The sequence below is a fragment of the Cavia porcellus genome, unplaced genomic scaffold, assembly GCF_034190915.1.
Source record: "Cavia porcellus strain 051 isolate PalLab524CR breed Dunkin Hartley unplaced genomic scaffold, mCavPor4.1 scaffold_25, whole genome shotgun sequence".
Classification (NCBI taxonomy): Eukaryota; Metazoa; Chordata; class Mammalia; order Rodentia; family Caviidae; genus Cavia; species Cavia porcellus.
This window is the reverse complement of record NW_026947508.1, coordinates 26,442,974-26,468,109: the sequence shown is the minus strand read 5'-3', so window position 1 is coordinate 26,468,109 and position 25,136 is coordinate 26,442,974. Positions and strand designations below refer to the sequence as shown.

Sequence of the window (25,136 nt, the reverse complement as noted above, 5' to 3'; positions counted from 1 at the left end):
AGGGTGGGTGATTGCTGTTTCAATCCACTGATTTGATTGACACAGCCCTAATTCCAGTAGATTGGAAACAATATGAGAGACAGAAAGAGACGTGTCTCACTCTCTCTTGTTGCTTTGCTGTATTCTGCTATCGTAAAGTTTTGCTCTTGTACTATGAGCTACCCCTTCCTTGAAGCTGATTATGGACTGAAAGCTCTATAATAAACTGTGAGTTAAATAAACTTTTCCCTTTAACTTTGGGTGTTGGGTACTTTGTCTCAGCAACATGAGACCAGTAACTTAGACATTTCCTGAGTGTATTCAATTTCTATTGATGTGCAGCAAAGTACTACAAACACATTACCTGTTTGTTATCTCACAATTCCTGTAAGTCAGAAATCCAAGCACCATGTGGCTCTTCCTGTTCAGCATCTCCCAAGCCTAAAACCAATGTGTCAGCTGACTGTGTTTTTAGATGGAGCTCAGGGTCCTCTCCCAAACCGATTTAGGCTATTGGCAAAATTCAGTTTCTTTCTGTTTGTCCACAGGGACTGTGTGCAGCTCCTCGAGGCCATTTACCTGTCCCCGTCACATGGATGACTCTACATTCAAAGCCAACAATGTATGGTACCCTACATTTCATACCCTTTCATGCTTTGAATCTCTCTGACTCTGAATCTCCTTCTCTAGGAAAGACTTTGTCCCTTTCTATGGCTCCTGTGATTAGGTTATCAGATATGTCATATAATATCAGTTAATCATAGAATGATATCATATCTATAGGTTCCTCCCAATCCAAAACAGAAGTCCCTTATAGAAGGTGTGGATCCTTGAAGATCATTTTATGTGGATCTCCCATTCTTCAAATTTACTATCTCAATTCTCCTGCCTTTTAGATCCCAGATTAGATGAACCAACTCAATAACAATTATAATTTATGTGTATTACAATCAACACTCCATGCTTTACATATAATATTGCATTTACTTTTCATAACAACCTTGTAAGGTAGATATTTTTATTCTTTGGACTTGAGTTTCTTCTGCCTAGAATTCTTCTCATAGATAATCTTCAGGTTAATTCCCTCACTATTTTCACCATGCAAATGTCACTTTCACAGAGAAGCCTTTCCTGACAACCTTATCTGAGAATAGCTCATAGTGGAATAATAACTAATAGAAGGAATGATTAACTAACAGGAGGAATAACTATTAGGAGGAACTTAGAAAATCACCATTTGGTAACCACTATGTTAGTAAATGATTCAGGCAAGAATTGCCAATGGAAGCAAAACTTTGAAAAGAGGATAATTATATAAGCTAAAGATATCTTCCTCTCAAATACTCATTAATTATAAATGAAAAAAGTAGTGCCTTTGTGTGGAGAAAGCTAGCAATGCTACCTTAACTAAATGATCAGAGTTGTTGTCACCAGTAATGGGATAAAACTGTCTCATGAGCCTCTTATTAGGATGTGCTAAGGAGGATGCATCACTTCTGTAGTTTTCATGCACATCAGATATGTATACTGAAAGACCACTCTACAAAATAGCTAGCCTGTAGTTTTCAAAAATTTCAAGGTGATGAAGAGCTGAACAACTAGTCCAGATTTAAGGAGCTCAAAAAGAAGAGACAACAAAATGGAATGTGTGGTTCTCAATGGTTCCTAGACAAGGGCAAGCAATAGCTTTTTATATTTTTGAATAAAGAACCTTATTGGTACAACTACTATCATTTCAATAAGATGTAGATTATATAATAACATCAATGTTTCCTAATTTTTATATTTATATGGTAACAGTGCAAAAAATCTTGCATTTAAGAAATGCATGTTAAAGTATTCAGGGATAAAGGATAGCATATCGGCAACTTGCTGTTAGTGGTTCAGACAATAATAATATGAAAGAAAGAATGATAAAGCAAACAGCAAAATGATAAGTTGAGGAAGCTGCATAAGTGATACATGAGAACTCTTGCAATTTTTCTGTTTATGTGAAATTATTTCAAAATAAGATTTGGCCAAAAAAAGCAAAGAAAAGGTAATAAGAATAGCTCACTGCTTCATTCTTCAGCTATACTTACTCTGCTTTACTTTTCTGTGTGTTCCTTATTGCCACTGGCTATAGTGTATATTTTATTTAACTTTCACATTCACACCACACCTTTCAGAGATCTGATTTATAAGCGTGCCAGTGTTAATTTCTTCCTTGACTAGACTGAGAACTTGAGAATGGGGACTTTGCTCAGTGCTGAGTACTCAGCATCATCTCCAGTATCAAGCAAATAGTAGGCACTCAATAAATAAATGCTGAATAAAACATATAACTTCACTTCATAGAGGAGATTTAGGAAAAATTGCAGATGATGGACCCAGGGTTTGATAGATCCAGGCTACTACTATGTTCCGCTGCCTCTCCTTTTCCAGGAAGGCAGTCATACAAAGGCAACTGTGGTAGACAGCTTCTGACATGATTTTCAGTAATCCCCACCTTCTGAGATTTATGCCTCTGGGTCCTGCCAACATAAGCTAGACCTTGCAATGCACTTCTAACAAATCAAATATGGCAAACACAAAAGAATATCACTTCCTTGATTAGGTTAGCTCCAAAAGACTAGTTTCCATCTAGTGAGCAGACTCTTGCTGGCACTTTTTCTTGCTTGCTTACTGCCACGTTGTGAGGTGCTCTATGGAGATGCTCATGTGTCAAGAAGCCAAAGGAGGCCTCTGACCAGTGGTATGTGAGGAATAAAATCCTCTCAGCAAACACAAGTCCTCACTTTGGCAACAAACCTTCCAAAGGCAAGTCTGCCAATGAGGGTATAGTCTCAGCAGGCACTTGCATTACAGCCTGTGAGAAAACCTGTGGAAGAAGACCCAGATCAGCCATGTCAAGTTCCTAACACGTGTACACTGTCAGATAATGTGTTGTTTTAAGCCTGTCATCTTGAAGAAATTTGTTACCAGAAATGCATAATTAATGCTACAACCCTCTGTGCCTCCACAGCTGCTGTACTTTCCTACAAAGCAGAAACACTTTGTATATATATTTATCTGTGTCTTCCATTCTTCCCATCACCCACGTGGAAAACACTGTAGGCCTAGATTGTGATTTGCTTGTCATTTTATCATAGGATGGTGCGTATCTCATATTGGAACTCAATAAATGCTTGTTGAAATAGGTGAGTTTTTTAAAACTTTTTCATATGAGTGAACATTGTGCCTAATTCTTTGGTTTTGCTTTGATATTCTTTTACTTTCTCCTTCATTCTTTCTCTTTTGTCTTCTCTAGTTTCTCAAAGCTTGAGTAATCTTTTTTTTTTGTTCTTCAGCCTCTTTTTCTAATATGTTTATCATCATTTATTTCTTGATTTTCTCCCGTAACCTTATATTTCTCCCCACATAGGGTAAATTTACTCTTCTAAAGGAAACTTACTGCATACAAATTCCTGGTTTATGATTAATTTTTGTTATATAACTGTAGATTTTCATTTTATAGTTAAAGGTCAAAATTAATGGTTACCACAGTTTGTCCATTTCTAGACACTGATTAATGCTATTGTTGTTGCTAATTGATTAACTTAACAAAGAGATAATACTTGTTGTAATCGTTTGTCTCCCTGGTATGATAACACTGTAATTGTCTCAGGCTGTAATCATTATCATAGACCAGTACTAAAAGAAAAAACTTCCAACTCAAATTGGTATACCCCACAAAACTATCTTTCAAAATCAATGGACTAAAACTGGGGTGCTAGACCAAATAGATAGCATCTTCTCATCCCTAATAAATCCCTCGTCCCTTCTCATGCCTAATAAATTGGGAATATAAGAATCGAAGGCTAAGAGCCAGAAATACCTAAAAGACATCTCTGAGGAATAGTCACTTCCTAGGGAGGCCTCAAATAGTTATAAAGCTATTTACAATGAACAATTTACAGGCCTCAACACTGAAAACAATTTGTTAAAAAAAATCCAAAAAACAAGACAAAATGCAGAATGCAATTTCTTTTTAAGAATGTTTTTCAAAAAATTCCAAAAAACAAGACAAAAAGCAAAATGCAATCCCAGATTTTCAGCCCACCCAGGACAAGTCCAAGGTACAATGAAATAGAAGAAATCAGAAGCCACCCACCTGAATTTTCTGAAATAGTAGCAGCAGAGGTAGCAAAAGAGATGAACAAGGCTGTAGGGAAAAACAGATCAGAAATAATCTCCCAGGTTAAGGGAGCTATGATAATAGCAAGGGACATGCTCAGTGAATTTAGAGTAGACCCACATGAAAAATAGGGGAGCTTAGGAAAATGATGGAAATCATAAGTTCCAAGCATCAGAAAGAAATTGAATCCATTAAACAGATTTAAACAAATATCCAGGAGATTTTAAAAAAATCTATTGAAAGTATATGCAACAGAATGAGCCAATTTGAGGGAAGAATATCACCTCTAGAAGATAGGATTGCAGTGTGCAGTCATGAAAAGAAAGTGAGGGACCATAAGATAATTAATCTAGGGGCTGGGGATTTAGCTCAGTGGCATATACACCTACTTGGCAAGCGCAATGTCATGAGTTCAATCACTGGTTCCACTAGAAAAAAAAAATCAATCCAACAGCTGCAAGATGATACAAAGAAGAACAGCATAAAGCTGATTAGAGACCATGAAGAAACAAGACACAGTGCAAATGAAAAAAAAAAAAAAACTGTTTGTAGAAGTAATGACAGAAAAGTTTCCAAGCATGGATAAATAATTTTTCATGCAGATAAGTGAGGCATATATAATTCCAATAGCCAAGACCAAAATAAATCTGCACCATGGCAAACTATTGTCAAGATTTCAGAGATTTAGCTCAAGACAAGAATAATAAAGCTGTTAATAGAAAAGAAACAACCCCTCAAAAAAGAAAGCCTGTTGTAATCACGGCAGATTTCTTAAACACTGATGTCAAGGAAAGTTTGGAGTGAAGTATTTCAAGTCCTACAAGAAAAAACTTCCAACTCAAATTGGTATATCCCACAAAACTATCTTTCAAAATCAATGGAGAAATAGATATATTTTCATGACAGAGCAATTAAAGAGATTCATAACCATCAAATCAGCAAAATGTTCTGAAGCGTATTCTAGAAAGTGAAGGAAAACTACAGTATATGAACATCAATGGAAAGAATCCACCAGGAAAAGCAATCAGTTAAATAAAGAGGAAATACAGGGAACCAACAAGAAAATAATATAGCAAAGGTAAGTCAATACATATCAGTTATAATGATCAATGTAATTGTTCTTGATTCACTAGTCTAAAGAAATATGCAGAGTAGATCAAGAAGCAAGATTTAACAACACACTGCTTATGAGAAACATATTTAGCTCAAAAAAAATTCATAGACTGAAAGTCAAAGAATGTAAAATAATACTTCATGTTAACAGGAACGCAGAAAAAAAGCAATGGTAGTTCTTTTATTTGCAAAGTGAACATAAAGTCATGACTGATCAGATGAGACAAAAAAGGTCACTGTATGCAAGAGAAAACTTCAGGAAGAAAAGTAGCAATCATTAACACATACGCACCAAATTTTGGTGCACTCAACTGTGTAAAATAAATACTAATGGACACTAAAAGCCAAATAAGTACTAACATAATTGTAATGGGGGACCTCAGCACCACACTGTCACAAATAAATCAACTAAAATGAAAAAAATATCAGCAAATAACTATCAGAACTAAACCACTGTCACAAATAGACAGATCAACTAAACTACAAATTATCAGCAAAGAACTATCAGAATTAAACCAAACCTGTGAACAAATGGACTTAGCAGATGTCTACAAGGTGGTCTACCCCACAACATTAGAATACACATTCTTCTCAGCTGCACACAGGGCATCCTCCAAAACAGACTACATACTACCTCATAGAACATGCTAAAGTAAATATAAAACAATCAAAATTATTCCACGCATACTATTAGACAATAGTGCAATGAAATTGGAAACCAATGGCAAAAAGAAATCACAAAAACTACATAAACACATGGAAATAAAATAACACCCTACTGAATAACCAAAGGGTCACAGATGAAATTAGAGAAGAAACTATACAGTTTCTACAATTAAATGATAATGCCAAAGCAGTATATAAGAACTTATGCAACACAATGAAAGCAGTCCTATGAAGAACATTTACAGCAGTTAATTCCCACAGTATGTAAACAGAGCAAGCTCAAATAAACAGCTTAAGATTGAACTTCAGTGAACCAGTCAAGCCCAAAGTTGGTATGAGGGAAAAATTATAAATATCAGACCAGAAATTGATGTAATTGTGACTAAGAAAACAATACAGATAATCAATGAATTGAAGTGTTGGTACTTTCATTGATCAAATGAAATTGACAAACCCCTTCGTCAATCTTATTAAAGAAGGAAAATAAAAAACTTGTGTTTTTCTAAGATTCAGAATGCAATTAAACATGAAAATTATGAAATCACAACAGATGCTGTAGAAATCCAGAAAATCATCAATATCTACTATAAAAAACCGTACTCAAATAGGATAGAAAACACAAAAGCAATGGACAGATTCCTAGATACATGTGATTTACAAAAGCTGAACCAACAACATCTAAAAATAACCCTATATAAAAATTTGAAATAACCCAAGATGTGATGCCACTACTGAGGAAACTCTTTAATTAAATTGAAAAAGAAGCAATGCTCCCAAAGTCATTTCCCAGAAGCAAATTTTATCTTGTTATTAAAAGCAGAGAAGGATCCAATCAGAAAAGAGAGCTACAGGCCAATCTTCCTAATGAACATAAATGCAAAAATCCTCTGTAAGATACTAGCAAACAGAATGCAGCAGATCATCAAGAAAATTATACACCAGAACCAAGTAGGAGTCATCACAGTGATGCAGGGACAGTTGAAAATATACAAATTAATAAATGTAATACACCATTTTGACAGAACCAATGACAAAAATCACATGATCATGTTGACAGAGGCTGAAAAACATTTGATAAAGTCTAACATGCATTTATGATAGAAATCCTAGGGAAAATTGGAATAGATGGTCTTTATCTCAATCTAATAAAAGCTATCTATGACAAACAAACAGCCAATATCATACTAAATGGCCAACACTGGAGCTTTTAGTCTAAAATCAGGAATAAGAAAAAGATGCCCACTATCACCACTCCTATTGGATATAATTGTGGAAATGTTAGTCAGAGCAATTAGACAAGAGAAATGAATTAAAAATCATAAGAAAAGGAAAGGAAAGGAAGAAGTAAATCTATCACTATTTGTTGATGACATGGTACTCTACATAGAAGACCCTAAAAACTCCACCAAAAACTTCTAGTTTAATAACCAAATTCATTCATGTAGCTAGATAAAAAACCAATGCTCAAAATTCAATAGCATTTCTGTACACAAACAATAAACTCACTAAGAGAAACATTAGGGGAAAAAGCACTTTTTGCAATGACATTGAAAAAAATGAATCAATCTGAAGGAAGTAAAAGAGCTTTGCATTAAAGACTACACTACTCTGAAAAAGGAGATTGAAGAGAATATCCAAATATGGAAAGATATCACTTGTTCTTGGGTAGGAAGAACCAATATAGTGAAAATGGCCATATTCCTAAAATTGTTATACAGATTTAATGCAATTTCAATCAAAATACCAATAGCATATATAACAGAATTAGGCAAAACAATCCTAAAATTCATTTGGAACCAGAAAAGGCCTAGAATGTCAAAAGCAATTCTGGCAACAAAGGCAAGTCAGGGGCATGACAATCCCTGACTTGAAATTATATTACAAAGCTACTATGATAAAAGCAGCATGGTACTTGCAACAAAACAAAACCAGATGTGAGGATCAATGGAATAGATTAGAAGATGTGGAAACAACTCCAAACACACTTAATCACCTTATTATCTTTGACAAGAGGACCAGATGCCTTCACTGAAAGAAAGATAGTCTCAATAAACGGTGGGTGCTGGAAAAATAGGTTTTCCATGTGCCAAAGATTAAAACTAATTCCATATCTCTTCCCATCCACTAAAGTAGAATCAAAGTGAATCAAAGGTCTAGATATGGAAACAGAAATGTTAAATCTGCTGGCAGAGAGTAAGTAGAACTCTTGAGTACATAGTTGCAGGCAAAGACTTTATAAACAAAACTCCAATTGCATAGGAAATAACACAATGAATCAGCAATTGAGATCTCATGAAAAAGCTTTTGCACGTCAAAATAAATTACTGACAGATTGAAGAGTCAACTCATAGAGTGGAAAAAAATGTCAGCTGTTCCCCAGATAGAAACTTAATATCTAGAATATATAAATAACTAAAAAATCAGATTCTCCAAATTTAAAGACTCAGTCCAAAAATGGGCATCTAAAATGAATAGACCTTTCTTAGATGAAGAAGTACAAATGGCAAATAAATATATGAAAAAATGTTCAATATCACTGGTCATTTCAGAGATGCAAATTAAAACAATGCTAAGATTCCATCTCACCCCAGAAAGAATGGCTATTATCAAGAAAGCAACCAATAAAAATTGCTGGTAGGCTTTGGGGGAAAAATGGAAATCGTTCTCCACTGTTAGTGAGAGTATAGACTGATGCAACCATTGTGGAAATCAGTGTGGAGATTCCCTAAAAAAGTAAAATTAGAGGTTTCATTTGATTCAGCTGTTCCCCTTCTTGGTATTTTCCCAAGAGAATTAAAAGCATGCTACCACAACAATATATGCACATCCATGTTTATAGTGGCACATTTGTAATATCTAAAGCTTGGTATAGTATCCAAATACCATTAACTGATGAATGAATAAAGAAGATGCAGGCTTTTTTTTTTAATACAGTAGAAAACTACTCTGCCATATGGGCAGGTAAACTTGAGACATTTCTAGGTAAATGAATGCACCTTGAAACCTTACTCTTAAGTGAAATAAATGGGATACACATGTTCAAATATTGCATGGTTTCTTTGGTGTGAGAAACAGAACATGAAAATAAGGACCGACACACATTGTATATACTATAAAATAGGAATAAAATGTGCAAATGGGAAGTGGAGGAGGGGGGAAAGTAAGGAAGGAAAACAGGAGAAAAAAAGAAAAAAGGAAACAAAGTCTTTGTAAGTAAGGAAGGGAGGAGAGATTGAAGGGAGGGGAGGGAAATGGGAAATATGTACAGGGACAAATTCCCTATGATGAATGTGATCATCATATGCATCTAAAATATACCAAGAAAATTAATTAATTAAAAAAAGAAATAAATTTATAGTTTGATTTACACATTAGCCTATGAATGTAGCCATTTCTAAGGACATGATAAAGTTCTTGAATTTGCACAGCGCAGAAGCAGAACCTGCACTGTGAGCCCTTCGCCATAGCTCTGCTCCCCATGAGGCCCCATCTGGGTGGCCAGCTGGTCTCTTTGATAATATCTCTATCTCAGCATCTCCAACATTATAATTCTTGAAAATAATGTTTGGAACACTAAATCACACGAGAGTACAAAGTGACCTGCCCATCCACCTGTTCTAATTAATACACTTCAAAACCTTTCAAGGAAAACCATTTCTCCTCCTTCCTTTACACCACACAAAAAATTTAGCCATAAAATTTTGGCTTTAGAGTAATCACATCCTGAATCAATGGATTCTTTTTTGAGTTTTAAAAAAATTCCCTCTAACATGTTCATTTTAATTTTAAAAATGCTATTTTAAATGGTAGGGAGCCTTTTAATTCTCCAGTCTGGGTTATAAAATATAATAGATAGGCAGAAATGTGTTATTAAAGCTATTTTTCTTGGTGTTCTGGTAATTTAATAAACTGCTGAAGCTAAGCCTTAAGACTTTATGATGCAGCAAGAAGACTTGTCTGTTGATTAATAGTTTCTGATCGTCCCTCACCCAACCTCCCTGCTTCCTGGGCTGATTTCTGAAGGACAATAGGCAATTCTGAAGAATGAAGATCATTGTGCAACATGTGTTACCCAAAGATTTTAGTGTCTGAGAATGTACCTATACTTTTCTCTGTGACTTGGGATGCTAATGATTGGTTCAAGTGACTCTCAGAAGACACTTTCTGGATGATGATTTCTCTATGTAACGAGTTTGGGGCATTTTAGCAACATTACAAGTTTTCATGACAAGGTCTTTGAGGGACATCTTACTCTGCTCAAGCTGCTATAGCAAAATTCTATAGACTCAGTGAGTTAAGTAGTAGAAAATTATTTTCCGGAGTTCTAATGATTGGGAAGATCAAGATAAAGGTGCCAGGGAAGAGGTTTCATTCTGAGATCTCTTCTCTTGGCTTGCAGGTAACCACCATTTCACTGTGTGCTCTCATGACCTTTTCTTTGGGAAAGAAAGTAAGCTCTCTGGTGTGTTTTATGAAGTCACTAACCCATCATGAAAGTCCCACTCTCATAACTCCATCCAACCCTAATTACCTCCCAGAGGTCCTGTCTCAAACACTTCCACCACACTGAGGTTAGGGCTTTGAGAGATAACAAATACTCAGTCTGTAACAGGTGTTCCAGTTATTGGGTCTGTTACTTGGCTTCAAATCCATTCTTAATGATCATGAAACTCTACAAACCATCTCTACTGTGCCTGCTGCTTCCCTGTTAGGCTCTGCCAACATGGCACACTAGAAGGAGAGTCAGGGCTGGAGGAGGAAGAGAAACAGCTCGCCACTCTTTGGCTCCTGTTGTAGTCAGCACTAACTGAGTAATGGCAATTTTCCCAAGACAGAGCTCTCCTCTCCAGAAGTATGAATCCCTTCCTCACAGGGCCTTCCTCTAAGCCCAGAATCCAGCACCACCTAAACAGTCCTGCCCCCCACCTTTATGTGTCTAGGTTTTGACTCCCCAAGTTGCTCCTCCTGCCTTCTACACGTCAATAATTCCGCCCTATTCCTCTGTGTGGTAGCTGCTCCTTGAATTTGCTGCTTCTGCATTACTTTTGAGGTTTTTATGGCTTTTCAATTTTTTGGTAAATGTTTAAGTTGTTATATTAAAATAAAAGAAGTCATGTCTGTCTCCTATCCGAGTTCTGACTGATAGTATGAACTTGTCTCCACTTATTCGAAAGGCACAATCATAGAAAGTATGTATAAGCCACTTTGGCATTCTCCAAGGCTCTTTGTAAAGAGAAGCCAGGGGTAAATGTTTCATTTATCAGACTGATGCCTATTTTCACCTTTTCCTTTTGGTAGTGTCTGGGAAGTTTGGCTGTGGCAAGGGAAACCTTACTTATTGAAAATTCTTCCTCTTTTCAGTTACTTAGCTTTGTATGGGGAGGAAATAGGATTGTCTGCCTGTGTCATTCAGCACCTAGCAAGCCTCGTACAAAGAAAATGTTCAATAAATGTCTACTACATAACTCAGTAAGTAGAAAGATGGCTGGGTGAAAGAATGGATGGATGAATAGATATTTCTGATGTCAAGAATATCTAGTAGTGGAAAGAAAGTCTGCTTGAATAATGGTATTACTTCATTTTTAATATGTTCATTAAGAGTGTGTGATTGGCTATGTATGATTAAAGCCCCAAATAACAACAGGTTTTAATAGAAGTTCACTTGCCTTTCATGCAAACAATGCTTAGAAGTAGACACTCAAGGGCTTGTCTGACACTACTACAGTCCAAAAATGTCCTGAGGGGGTCAGATACCTCCCTTGCATGGCTCTGCTAACCTCACCATATATCTTATACCTCCGGCAGTCACACACAGCACTTCCTTCCTACAACCCCTTTGGTAGAACCAAGTTACATATTCTAAATGGTCTCATGTTAAACTGTAAGTGGGATTCTGTTACTAAAGAAAAATGGGTAAATACATATTTGATATCAATGGCATACTCATCTTTCTAAGGAATAACACAACATCAAGGATGTCTTCCCAAAAAGAGATATGGAATATCTGAAGTCCTGCCAAGAATTCCAAGTCTGAGAGTTAACAATTTGTTTTAGGTAACTCTTCTTTCCCCATGAAAGAGTCCACCACCTCTCCCCTTCAGTCCTCAGTCCTTGGCCTCCACTTCTGGTGTCAGTGGCTTAATCCTGGAAAATGAGTTAGAAGTCTTACTTAGCCATCTGAAAATTTGCTGTTGACCTTCTGATAAGAGTTCCAACAAAGTTCATTCACACAGGACTATGTTACTAGAAACAGGAAAGCAGGAGGAAAAGTGGATGAGAAAATATTGAAGTGAGGTCCCTCACTGTCTGTCTGACCTGTTGAATCAGTCTGAACCTTAATTTTTACATATGCCAAAATGTACCTCACACAATGCTATTATGAACATTAAATGATGAAAGTGATGCATATAACTCTGCATCCTTTCTATTGTAAGTTCAATGATTCATAACCAATATTAGTTCATGAAGAGTTTCTAGAATTCACAGAAACAGGCTATGTTTCAACCTTGTTGCTAAAACCACACGTGGACTATCATTATTTTTAAGATTTTCCAATGGAGTTGTCTGAGGAAGGAGTCTGGAGGATGCTTGAGACTTACAAAAAGGTTCCAAGAGCAGATGTCACTTGTCTCACTCTCCAAACTGGGTTTGGTACCCCTAGTGTGTGCTCTTATGGCTCCATATGTAACCTCATCGATTTCCATAGTGACTATCATTTAATGGCCAGGCTTAACAATTAATGGAGGCAGGCAATGCATATGACATGCCTGCTGGTGTATCCCAAAGAATAAGTTTTCAGTGAATTTTTACTGAATGACTAAGGTGGGGACAGGGTTTGCAGTCCCAGCCAGATCTCAGGATCCTGCAGAAGGAAAATCATTCAAGGTGCCTCTTTGTGCTGTTGCACAAGTATCCTTGGAATTTCCTGAAAGCAGAACAGAGTGGGGAAAGGTGTTGAGCATTGGCACCAAGTTTTCCCTTAGCTGTTTCCTCTTAAGAATTTCTTTAAGGGAACAAAATTAAGGGCTTTAGAATATCTGATTCACCCGAGAGCCTGAGATGAGGGTGTGGGCACTCGGCCCCCGCTGTGTGGATAGCAGCTCAGTACAATTCAATGAGTGTTTTGGGGGGGTTTTGACACCCACCATGCGGTTTCCACATGTAATTTTTAAAGTAAACACTTATTTGCGTGAAAGTCATATATGCATATGGTTTAAAAAGCAAATAATGCTTAAAATGCTCAGAAACTAGACAGCATTCCTGTACCATCATCCCCCACAGACCATCCTATAGGTCTCACAGGCAGCCCCTTCAGTTCTCTTAGTTCTGAGTTCTGGTGTTTACCTCCAGATTTTTAGATGATTCTGTGAGCTCCACTGTCCCTCGCATCATCTGTGTTAGGTGTTACCTCCTGACTTCCTATTATGATGAACGAGAATTCCATCTCTAGTCACACCTTTCTTCTTTTTTTTTTTTTTTTTGTCTTTTTCCTTTTTATCGGTACCAGGGATCGAACTCACGACCGCCTGCTTGCAAGGCAGGTGCTTATGCCACTGAGCTAAATCCCCAGGCCTGGGGATTTAGTCACACCTTTCTTCTCCCCTCCATCTTCCCACGCTAGCTACGTCACCATTTCTGCCTAAATCCATATTTGAGCTTTTTACTATTAGGGCCATGTAAATATTATTCATCATTGAGCTAATAACAATTGCTTCATTTTTTAATTTCAATTTATAGCTAAATCTTCCCACACATCTACCAAGTGCTATAAAACATCTCACTGTACAGTTTTCCAGACTCAGCTCCTTGGAAAACTTACTATTTGCCTTTTCTTCAGCCTCTTCAGCTCCATCAGCATAAGAGGTTGCAAAAGAACCCAGGACTTTCACACTGAGCTACATTCCAAACTTTTTTTTTTTTGAGGCGGGGTTTCATTAAGTTGCTAATTTGTTCTGGCTGGGCCGGAATTTGAAGCTCTCCTGCCTCAGTCTACAAGAATGCTGGGATTCCTGACTCACACCACTACCCCAGTGAGAGGATGGCTCATAATGTAAGTTCTTCCTTATTTGTCACCTCAAGGATCTCCTGAATTTCTCTCCAGCACTAGTTACCTGTTTTTCCAGAGTTCACATTGGTTGAACTTCATATTTTAGCCTGTCCCTTAACAGGAGCTAAATGTTTTGAGACTCTTGAGTATCTGAAAACATTCCCTGCCTTCACTGATTGTTTGTAATTAAAATAATTTTCACTCAAAATTTTTCTCAAATCCTTTGTCTCTAATCAAGAAATCAACTGATAATAAATGTTAGCGAGGCTGTGGGGAAAAAGGAACACTTCTCCACTGTTGGTGGGAGTGTAGACTGGCACAGCCATTATGGAAATTCCTCAAAAAACTAGGATTGGAAGTTCTATTCAATCGAACTATTCCCCTCCTGAGTATTTTCCCAGAAAAATGGAAAAGGTCATGTCACAGTGATTTATGTGCACCCATGTTTATAGCATCACAATTTGTAATAGCTAAACCTTGAAAAAAACCAATAGGCCCATCAAACCCAGAATGGATGAAAAAGATGTGGTATTTTTATATAATGGAATATTATTCAGCTATAAAAAGGATGATCTTGAGGCTTTTATAGGTAAATGGAGGCAACTTGAGACTATCCTCATAAGTGAAATCAGACTCATATTTGTAAATGTAAATATGTTTCTTTAGTATTAAAAATAATAAAATAAAAGAATAATAAAATCCAAAATGTATACTAGATATAATAATGAAAGGAAAAGAAAGTGCTCTAAACGATATAACTGTTTATATGTTTAGATGTGCAAGATAGATAACCATACTACTGAGTTTTTCTTAGTTTATCAAACAGAATAGTTTGTACTGTCATTGTTTGATTGACTGTCCACTTTATGCTTTGATTTTGTAACTTGAACAGCTACTTCTAGGATAACAATATGTAATTTATCAGCTAGTGATTTCTTACTTTTTTTTAAAATTCTGTGTTATTTCTGCACTTTGTTTTGCTTTCTTCTCTAAATAAATCCTTTGTCTCTGTGTCTAGGTTCCAGTATTAATGTTGAGAAATATGATGCCATCCCAACCTTTTATCATTTAATGTGTCTCTGAAAATTGTTCTATCTTATCTGTCTCCCCGATACTCTGAAATTTCATCAGGAGATGCTTGTCCCTCCGTTTTTACTCTGCAGCCCAGAGTTCTTGTTGTCCAGATATTGGCTCTCCTGGATGTATCTTTTAGAATACATTGCATATCATTTCTTTTCTTCTTTTCACAAGTTTCCTCTGATAATAACTTCCAACCTTTCTCTGAAATAAAATTAAATCAAGTGTATTTTTTTACTTTCTCCAAAAGTTTTCTTGCATTTTAAATATGTATATATTGTCTTTATTTTTTAAATGCATGATTCTTTCTTATGTCTTTTAGAATATTATTGTCTCTCTTAGTTTCTTTTTACCTTTGTTTTAATCTTTCTTCCACTGGATAGGAACAGACGATTCCTATTCAGCATCAAGTCCTAAAAGCTGATTGGAAATTCTTTGTACAAGGGCGTTAATTGCAGGTTAATTCCCATTGGTACCTCAGAAGGCCTTTGAGATAATTCTCTTTCTCCAGAGGACCTTTCACCTGCTTCCTGGTCCGAGCCCCGAGCCTCCAGCTTCCTGGCTACATGGTGTGCATGTAGGTCTCACTTAATCCTCACTTTTCCCTAGAGTCCTCAGATCCGCAATTCTTACGCATGCTCTATAAGTTTCTTCCGAGGAACATCTCCTGTTTCTGTAGAGCTACCTGTGGCTCCCGGCTTTGTGGGGCCAGATAGGAGATATTCAGTACATCAACCCCTTGATTTCACCTTTCTCCAGCCCCACCGTCAATACTCACAACTCTTACTAGTACCATTAATAGAACTCAAGAACTGAGGAAACCAGAAATACTGAAAGTAAAGGCAAAAGGATCATGATGACTTCCAAATCATGGTCAACAGAAGAAGCCATCAGTCCTCAGGGAACTTAGGAGAAGTAGTTTCAAGGGATCCAGAAAGAAATGCCATTGAGGCCAATGTGTCACATGATAAGGTTCAGAGAAACGTTTTTGTGGGCATGGGCTTGAAGTCATCCCAAGATGTTGGATGACTTTCAACCTTCTAGCCTCTAATTTCTACCAGAAGCAGGGCTCCTAGTGTCACCAGATGTTGCTGTCACAGTGGAGTTGAGTTTTCAGGTGACCAAAAGGCCTAGCAAGACAGATTAGAACTGGTGTCAGTCTGTTGCATACATGCATAGTTCATTTTATACACGGAGAGTATATCCTTACCGTAACTCCTGTTTAATTGTATCTTGTTAGTGTTTGTAATGAAAAGCACATGGATTTCATTTCACAGACCAACTCTGGGCAGTGAGGGGTGCCTGGAGTGCCTACAGAGAATGCATCTGTGGCTCTCTCTAAGTTCAAGCCCTGGGGAGGGCCTAGACTAAGAGAGTTGGAGAATGTGTGTTATCACAATGTATCCAGATGTGCATATCCTCCAGAAAGGTGATCAGGGTGCTGTCAGTGTTGTTAATAAGAGCTGGACAAGACAGATCAAGGCAGCACTATTAATGCTGAGGTTGACTTCTGGGTTGAAACTGACATAAATCATTAGATACAGTTCGTCATTTAGGGTTCACTTTGATGTTTGTCAGACCACATTTGTTTTCCATCTTGTGTCTAAAAGGGACTTTCTGTAAAACCTCCACTTGGAATAAACATGGGTGAGCTCACTCCATTCATGATGTCCAGAAAGCAGGATGCGTACAGTGGGATGTTGAGAAGTAAGTAGATCACAGGAGAAAAGAGTTAAGTCCCCAACCTTGATTCCTAGGGTACCACATCTACAGATGACGGTACTCCGATGACTCCAGCCTGTGGTATCCTTTCATGTTTGGAGGAAATGTAAAGTTCCACAGAGAAAAATGAGCAGTAAAGATTACACAGATCATAACAAAAATAAGCAAGCATATGTGTTTCATGCAGTTCAGAGTTTTATCATAAAATACAAACTTCCTAAAAGTAAATGCCTTACTCCTATTTTAACAACAACAGAAATAAAACTCACTCATATTAGCGAAATACAGGTGCCTGTGTAGTTGACCAAGTGAGTGTGAACAGGAGGGTATGTGTTGGCTTGTGCTGTGTGGAAGGGGGCTGTGTGTGCGTTACAAACATAAATGGTCAATCAGTGAATCTGGTCTTGCTGTTTTCTGGCCACGACCTGGTCTGAGTCTTGGCTTTCGAAACTTCACAACAAGCTATTACACAGTCCAGAATGCTAGCGCTCTTAGCCTAGATCAAAGGGCTATAGGGGAGGAGGGGGAAAAAAAAGAAGTCTAAAAATTGATCCCATTCCCACTGGACGAAAAATAAGGGCTGTTCATCGGGGTCCCGCCAGATGTTGAGTTGAACCTGAAAGAGAGAAAGGATAGCTGTCATGATTAAATTCCTGATGTTACTGGAGAAGTTAGAAAAAAATTAATTCTGTGGCAGTTGAAGACTGTGAGAACTGTGACAGGCTTGGAGGCTAAAAGCTTTAGCATAATAAAAACTTTGGCTCTGGGAAAATAAAATATTAAAATGACACAATTAGAGGCCAATAAATTCTAGTGTCATTAACTTGGACCAGGAAACTGCCGCAAGCCTGTAAGAGTTGCTTCTATGGGACCTAAACTCTCTCCATGCCAGAAACACAGAGAAAGAAGTCTTTATGGAGCTGAGCAGCTCGCCTATATGCCCGTGATCACACTACTTGCCTTAGAGGACTAGGTGTATCCACAGCATCAGATAATATAGCAGTAGGCCCAGGCATTAAAGTTGAGGGTTCAGACAATTCCAGGAGACTTTCTACATGACCAGCAACTGCCTAAAAACCAGGCCCCTCATTGCAACATAACTAAGAGAAGTAAACACCGTGGTATCACTAGGCCCTGAGAGAAAGAAGAGCCAAGAAGATGGCGGCCCACTTTCGAAGAGAAGAAATACGCACACCTCTGCCCTTTCTCTTGAGACACTCCTATTCATACCTCAACATTGGGCTCAAAAGCCATCTCCTATGTGAAGCCTTCCCTGAACTCTCCAGATGGGATGATGTACTCCCACCCCTGGGATCCCATTACAATTTCTTCACCCATCTGCCGGAATGCTTTGAATGAATGAGAACAGAGCTCAGTACAAATTGCAACTGAGCAAATGGCACAGTTAGATTTAGTCTAATCCAGGGATTCTCAATCAGTTTTTAGCTGGGCAGATGCATATTGCAGAACAGATTCACGTCCCAGGCAGCCTCTCGTGAATTGATAAAACAACAAAGGCGGGGTGGGTGGAGGACAGGGGAGAGGAAGGAAGAAGTAATGGAAACAAAACACTGCATTAATTTGGAACGCCTCAGTTGGTAACCAACAGTATCTGTCTCTCTCTAGGAATATCCCTGGACCAGCTAGGCTTTGGTTACGTTTCAGTCACTTCACACTAAAATAAGTTCTTCAAGAGCATGAAAAACACCTGGGCAATTGACCATTTTATACGCAGCACCTCCTCTGGCCCCTACCATGAAGTTGGTGCTACTAGACAAGGGTGTAAAACACACTTTTTCTCTCTTTCAAAAGTCATTTTGGATAACGAATGATTAAAGTGATACTGTTACAAGGATAACCCCAAATTTCACTGTTATACAAAATAAAGGTGGTAACAATTGTAGGAAGAAATTTCTTGTGACAAACGTCCTGATTACCACACCTCATGCAGCTAGCTGCTTCACTTTGGGAACTTCTGATGGGAATCAAGGACCAAGGGCCTGGCCTGGATAGGAAGTAAGCTAGAGGGCCATGACAAGGAGTGATACATGTGGACTACTGCTATCAAAAGATGCTCCCTGGAGGAGGCAGAGGGAAAGGAGGAAGCAAAGGATGAGGAAGAGGAGGAGGAAGAGGGGATAAGGAAGAGGAAGAGACAAAGGAGAAGGAGGAGGTGAGGGTGGTCCAGGGCACCTACCATGCTTTTTTCAGTGTAATTATTACCCATGCCCTTTTAAATCTAAAATGTATTATTGCTCAGAAGATACACTGCATGATATCCCGCCCTGAGGAAGATGTGCAGAATAACGCCTCTGCTCATTCTTCCCCAAGACCCGGCGGAAGCCCCTTGCTTTTCCTTCTCCCACTTCACACAGTTTTGTCTCCTGCCTTCTGTCTTCTATGGACACCCTAGACTGTGTTCTAGGCCAAATCCTCCACAAAGGCTCTGGCAGTACCTGTCTCCTGCCTACGCAGCCTCACCTGCGCCATGCTGTGCTGCTCTCAGGAGCCCTCTTAAGCTCCATCACCATTCTAGCGCTTCCCATGCTCCCTCCTGTGGAGCGTGAGTTTCCATTACTCTCCCATCTTTCCCTCTCTCTGCCAGAAAGCACTTCCTGCGCTTGGCTTCCAGCTCCCTTCCTGAGTCTGTAGTGTGCCTCCCCTCTCAATGGAGGTCTTTTTAGATTCTGTGCTGGTTCCTTTACATCTTCCAGCCTTACTGCCTGCTGGCTGTCTCAGGGCTCAGCCCTCGGGTTTCTTCTCTATACTACACACTACTTAGCCATCGCATCCCATCCTAAGGCCCCATCTTTAAGAATCATGTATTTGCTAATGACTCCCAAATTTATCCCCTGACTTTTAGCCTCCCTTGTCAATCACCCATTTGTCTAACAAGCTTCTCCAAGTTCACATGTCCAAGACTGAACTCAACAAACAGATCCTTGCTCCAATCATCTTGACCTTAGCATTTTGACACTCATTTATTTATACAAATCTAAACCTACAAACCACCCTGGCTCTTCTCTTTCCACATTTCACATGCAACTGTCATCAAGTACCATCAACTCTGTCAGGAAAATGAACATCCCAGATGACTTCATTTTTCTCCTTTCCTACACTCACCACCTCATCAAGTCCATAGCATCTCTTTCCTGAACAGTACTCAAGGCTCCTGCTGTGCTCCCTGCATCGGCTCACCCCTGTATAGTCCATTCTTCATACGTTAGCAAACATGATCTGTTTCATAGAGAAAGTTAGACCACATTCTCAGCAGTTTAAAAGCCTTCATGGCTTCTTCCTGCTTTTAAAAGAAAACTCACCATGCTTACCAAGTCTTATCTCTGATTTCAATTCTGCCCACTCTCACTCTCTCTTTCATTGTGAGCCATCCAGATGTTACTATCTGGATGCATTGCACTTTCTATTCTCTCTACCCTAAGTTCTTTTTCCCCTTTTATATGCGTGGTTCAGGCTCTCATTTCATTCAGCTCTTCTCTTGAGAAACCTCCCTCTGTTCTTCCTCCCCTTTTCCCCAGCACCTGGTGTCGCATGTTTTCTTGCTCATCTCCTTGTTGTTTAGTTCCCCACTAGATGGAATTCCTGAAGAGGAAGAAATACTCTGACTTGTTTACTCTAAATCTCCAGTGACAGGCACCAGAAGACACTGACTCAGTCTTCTTGGGATACAACACACATCATCGTTTTGAGAGTGATGCAAACCGATTCCCTGCTGTCCTGGCTTCCCCACCCCCTCAGGGTGCCATTCCCCCTGCTGACCGCTGCTCCTCACTCATCACCCTTCTCTTTGCCCCCAGTGACTCTGGCCCCCCCCCTCCCTCCTACTTCTCAAACAGTCCTTCCTCAGTCTCCTTTCCACTCCTTCTTCCCCATCTCCTGCACCTCTGCAGACATGCAAACACCATCTCATCTTCTTCCACTCCTACTGTTCTGGCCAGTGCTTTCTATACCTGACCAAGACCTCGGGCCACCCTCCCTCCCCAGGACAAACCTCCTGAGTCCACAGTCACAGCCTGGAATACGGGCTATTTCCTGGCCTACACGTGAGAGGGTGATTCTGAGGAATAACCTCTTGTTTGGATCCCCAAGGCCGACTCCAGACTGTATCTTTTCTCTTCTTCCTCCATTCTCTTTCTTCCCCTTTTCTTCTTCTTCCCCCATCAACTCACTCTGAGTGCACAAATTCTTGGCTCCCCAGGGTTAGCTGCAAAAAAGCCTGTAATAATCCAATGCTAACCTCCCCTTTCCAATCCTATTTTCCGCCTCTTTCAGAAATAAATCTAATACTTCAGCCAGAAGCCCCGATTCCCAGGCTTCCAGCTCACTGCGCACCTTCCCGTCTGAGGTCCCGGATCCCTTGTCTGTTGAACCTTCCACGCTCATGGCTCACTGCGGGGTTCCTCCTCTGGCCTCAGGGCTACCTCTTTGGTTGCTTTTTTTTTTTTTTTTTTTTTTGCCAGGGCAATAACATGTTGTGCCCACCTTTCATCTGCTCTCTTCTCTCTGAAGAGAGGAAGTGGGTCCTATTCATCTGTGGGTCCCCTGCAGGCTAAATTCAAATTAACTACAGAAATTAACACAGTACTTCCTAGGGTGTGTTGGGTGAAATACACCACAATGTATTCTATAAAAACAAGGGGTGGGGAGGCAGGGAAAAAGGAATGGGAGTCGGGAGAAATAGTTGACTGGGGTTGTGGCTATCATGTTCAAATAACATTATCGACCACCTTCTCAAATGTTCCCCACACACCCTAGGAAATTAAATGATCCAGGAATTCCAACAGTTAAGGAATCTATTTATCTTTGTTTCTCACAGCTTTTCCCAAACAGGTCTGACTACTGAAACCTCTTTCTAGCAATTACCCCTTTTAACAAGATATTGAAAAAATGCTGATTGAAAGGATGTTAGTTTGGGGATGTGTGGCAGACACCGCAGAGAAAGTAGCTAGATGGGAATCAATGTCAGGTTGAGTAATTTGGTCCTAATCCTTAGAAACTGAATTTCTCAACCTGGGGCACATACATCCCATGGTATGTCTTGGAAATTTAGACCCAGAAGAATGATGCCATGTGGGATGTCAAGGGGGTATTCAGGAGATTTGCTTGGCAAGAACTTCAGGGTGCAGCCAGTGGGGAAGAAAGTCATAAGCGGATTACCTGGCCATGTCCTATTGTAAACCAAGCAAACGGGCAAGCACACTGTGTCATGCCCCACTGCCTGCCACTGCCCATGGAGTTGGGTGTCTTTGCTTCTGACATGGCAGCCAGACTGTAGAGTTGCAGCCTAAATCATACCTCTGGAGCATGTTCACCTCCACGCCAGCCTGGTCACAATAGAAGACTCTACCTTCTCACCGCCATGAGCTACAGAGACCAAGCAAGGGTCCAGGGACCCCAACTCATTCTCCTCCCCTCTTTAGAAGCTCTCCAAATACAAGCTGGTTTCTCCAGTGTAGTTGTAGAACTCACCCATATCCTTGGGGGAAGAGGTACTGTGGCCCATCTCCTGCCATAGGAGAAGGGTCTCTGGGATTGGTGGGCAGCTTTTGAGGTGTCCTCTGTGGATATGGGTAGTTGGGCTGGACAAAAGGGATGTAGCTCAGCAGGGGGGTGTAGGAAGAGCGGAAGATCTGCTGTCCCATCTGCTGTGGATTGTAGAGTGTCACCTGAGGGTCAGAGAGGAGAGAGGGTAAGGTCATCATCTCCCAGCTTTACCCCTAAATTACCCAGCTGCCACAGCTCAGTCTCTATGTAGGGATGGAAAAAGCCCAGGGCTAAGTGAGGCTGGCAAGTTACCTAATTTATCTTAGTCTCAATTGCCTCATCTGTAAAGTAGACAAACACTATCTACAGCGTGAGGGGATCATGTTACTTGATGTAAGTAAAGAGACAGGCACAAAATAAATAGCAATCCAACATTATTTCCATTCTCTTCTCTGTCTTTCTTTCTTTCCCTCTGTCAATAACCATCCCCAAAGCTCCTTGTTCATTTTTAAAGCGTTTATTATCCCAAGCAAATCTGCTGTGATTTACATAGCCCTGGCTTCTATCTCACCATCTTGGCAGATTCCGAGCTGAAGACAACCCTGCCCAGGGGAAATTCCTTCGGGGGTGGAAGTGGTCTGTCCATGCTGTCCAGCATGGTAGCCACATAAGTCTCCCCTGGGCCCTTGAGATCCGGCTTGTGGAAGTGAGGAACAGAATTGGGGATGTCATTTAATTTTACATTTAAGTTCATTTAAATTTACAGAACCACACGTGACTAGTTGCTACCTAATCTGACAATGTGAAACTAGCAGAAAGGCCGAGTGGACAACAGGGCTCAGCTCAAGCCCAAAGGAAAGACAAGAATTTAGGGGGATTCTGAGACTGCCTTGAAGAAACTCTCATCAAGAACTGAGCTCTGGTTCTCCTGACAAGGCATGAATACCCTCTGCCTTATTGGCTGACATCTCCCAGCTTCAAGATAGTGCCTAGTACACAGTGACTGCTCAATAAACACATGCCCAGTGAATGACTGCCAGGGAGGAGAGAAGGCACACCAATATCTGTTTAAATACCTGAAACGACAGGGAGTTCATTACCTCCTGAGCACTATATCCTACTGCTGACAAAATCAGAAATGTTGTCTCCTATGGAGCCAATATCTATCCATCTTTTGTGTGCTGAGGGCAGTTTCAGCCAAAACATGGCAAAGCTTCTGAATTTCCACACTACCACCAAGATTCTGGAGTCTTGATGCTCAGGAGAATGGCACTAGGAGAGCCTCTAAGTACCCCAAGCCAATAACAACTCACTCAGCTCAGCACGTTTGAATGCTCAGTGAGTGCCAGACCTTCACATAGATTCTCTCATTGAAACTTCAAGCAGCCCAGTGAGGTAGGGCCATTATTATTCCCATTTTGGAGATGAGGAAACTGAGGTTTGGACAAGTCAAGTGACTTTTTCAGTGGGTGTCATCAGTTTTAAACTGCAGTTAGAACCTCAGTGGGAGGTGGATGTAATGGCACTCATTTGAAATCCCAGCAATCTGGGAAATTGAGGCAGGAAGATCTCAAATTCAAACCCAACCAAATAAGCAAGACTCTGCCTCAAAATTTAAAAATTAAGAAAGGGCTGAGGATGTAGTATAGTGCAATCCCCAGTCAAACAAAACTAAACTAAACTAAGCCACCCACAGGCCATGCCCAGAGCCTGTACCCCTTTCTAGCTTTGCTTACTGTGCCATCTCTAAAAGCTGAGCCCCTCCCTGGCCTTTGCCATTATTCCCACAGTGACGATGCAAGGTCTGGTGATGATGGACACAGGCACAGAAACCCAGGGGACCAAGGGCGAACATGCCAGGAGCTCATCAAACAGACACAGAAGGCCACTTCCTAAGGCAGGTCCCTGTGGAGCCCGAGGAGGGAACTCTCCCTTCTTTGTGACTGGAGGAAAAGCCTGATCCTAGAAGAGACTTGAATGGAAAAGGTGACTCTCTGAGTACAGACGAGTTGTTTGAAAATGTACCATGATTCCATGGGATGGATAAAAGCCATCACCAAGGCTCTGTCCACTGCTCTGAAACCATCTCCAGAAAGCAGCAGAACAGCATACTTGGAAAGCTTCATTTTTACAGAAATGTTTATCTGAATAGACATCACTTAAAGACTATGTCAGAAATCAGTAAACAATGACTGCCTCTAGGTTTTTAATCTTCTGCTATGCTTTTATATTTCTATCTTGAAATATATGCACATATGTGCACACGCATAATTGTCTAAAAATCTTTTCTTTGAAGCAGGTAGAAATTTCACTGTTGGGGTGAAAGGGATGTGGCTGGGGTTTCCCATGGCAGACTCTCTCATCCCTGCCTCACTGCAGACAAAGCAGTCTCAGCTCACATAATAGAGTGGTTTACACCTATGGGCCCATCTCTACCTTCCCAAACGTTCTAGCATATTTCAGGTCAGAGATGCAGTCTGTAGAGAAAAGGCAGAGCTCCCTGGAGAAAGAAGTGAAGCAGAAGAACATAGAGTTTGGGCATGGGAGTGTCCATCTACGTGTGTGAGGGCAACACCAGCCTGGGGATATGGCAACCTGATCTCCTGAGCCCTCTATGCCCTGCATTCCCAGCAATCTTCCTCATATCCCAACCCGGCAGCAGACTCACTACTCTCTGATCATGTACTATGTGTATGTGTTTGTACGTGTGGGTTGAGGCTGCTTGGTCCGTGTGTTAACCATGTCTGCGTTCCCACCTGCTGCTGAGTGTGTGTGTTTGCACTGCTGCTCTCACTGCTGTATTCTAATACTGTGTTTTAATGCAACTGTGTACAAAAGGTGACAAAGCATAGTGATTGGGAGTGCCAGGCTGCA

General features: G+C 39.9%; 1 protein-coding gene across 1 annotated transcript in view; it reads right to left on the bottom strand.

The window, feature by feature from the left end:
• Positions 1-16,932: 16,932 nt before the first annotated feature.
• The window catches only part of CUNH1orf94 (chromosome unknown C1orf94 homolog), a 38,765-nt gene continuing 30,561 nt past the window's right edge, over positions 16,933-25,136 (bottom strand). Inside the window, exons 6-7 of the mRNA XM_003471069.4 lie at positions 22,248-22,444; positions 16,933-17,376 (exon numbers count right to left, since the gene is read on the bottom strand). Coding sequence (XP_003471117.3) covers positions 17,301-17,376; positions 22,248-22,444 — 273 coding nt within the window. The 3' untranslated portion in view covers positions 16,933-17,300. The remainder of the gene's footprint in view (positions 17,377-22,247; positions 22,445-25,136) is intronic.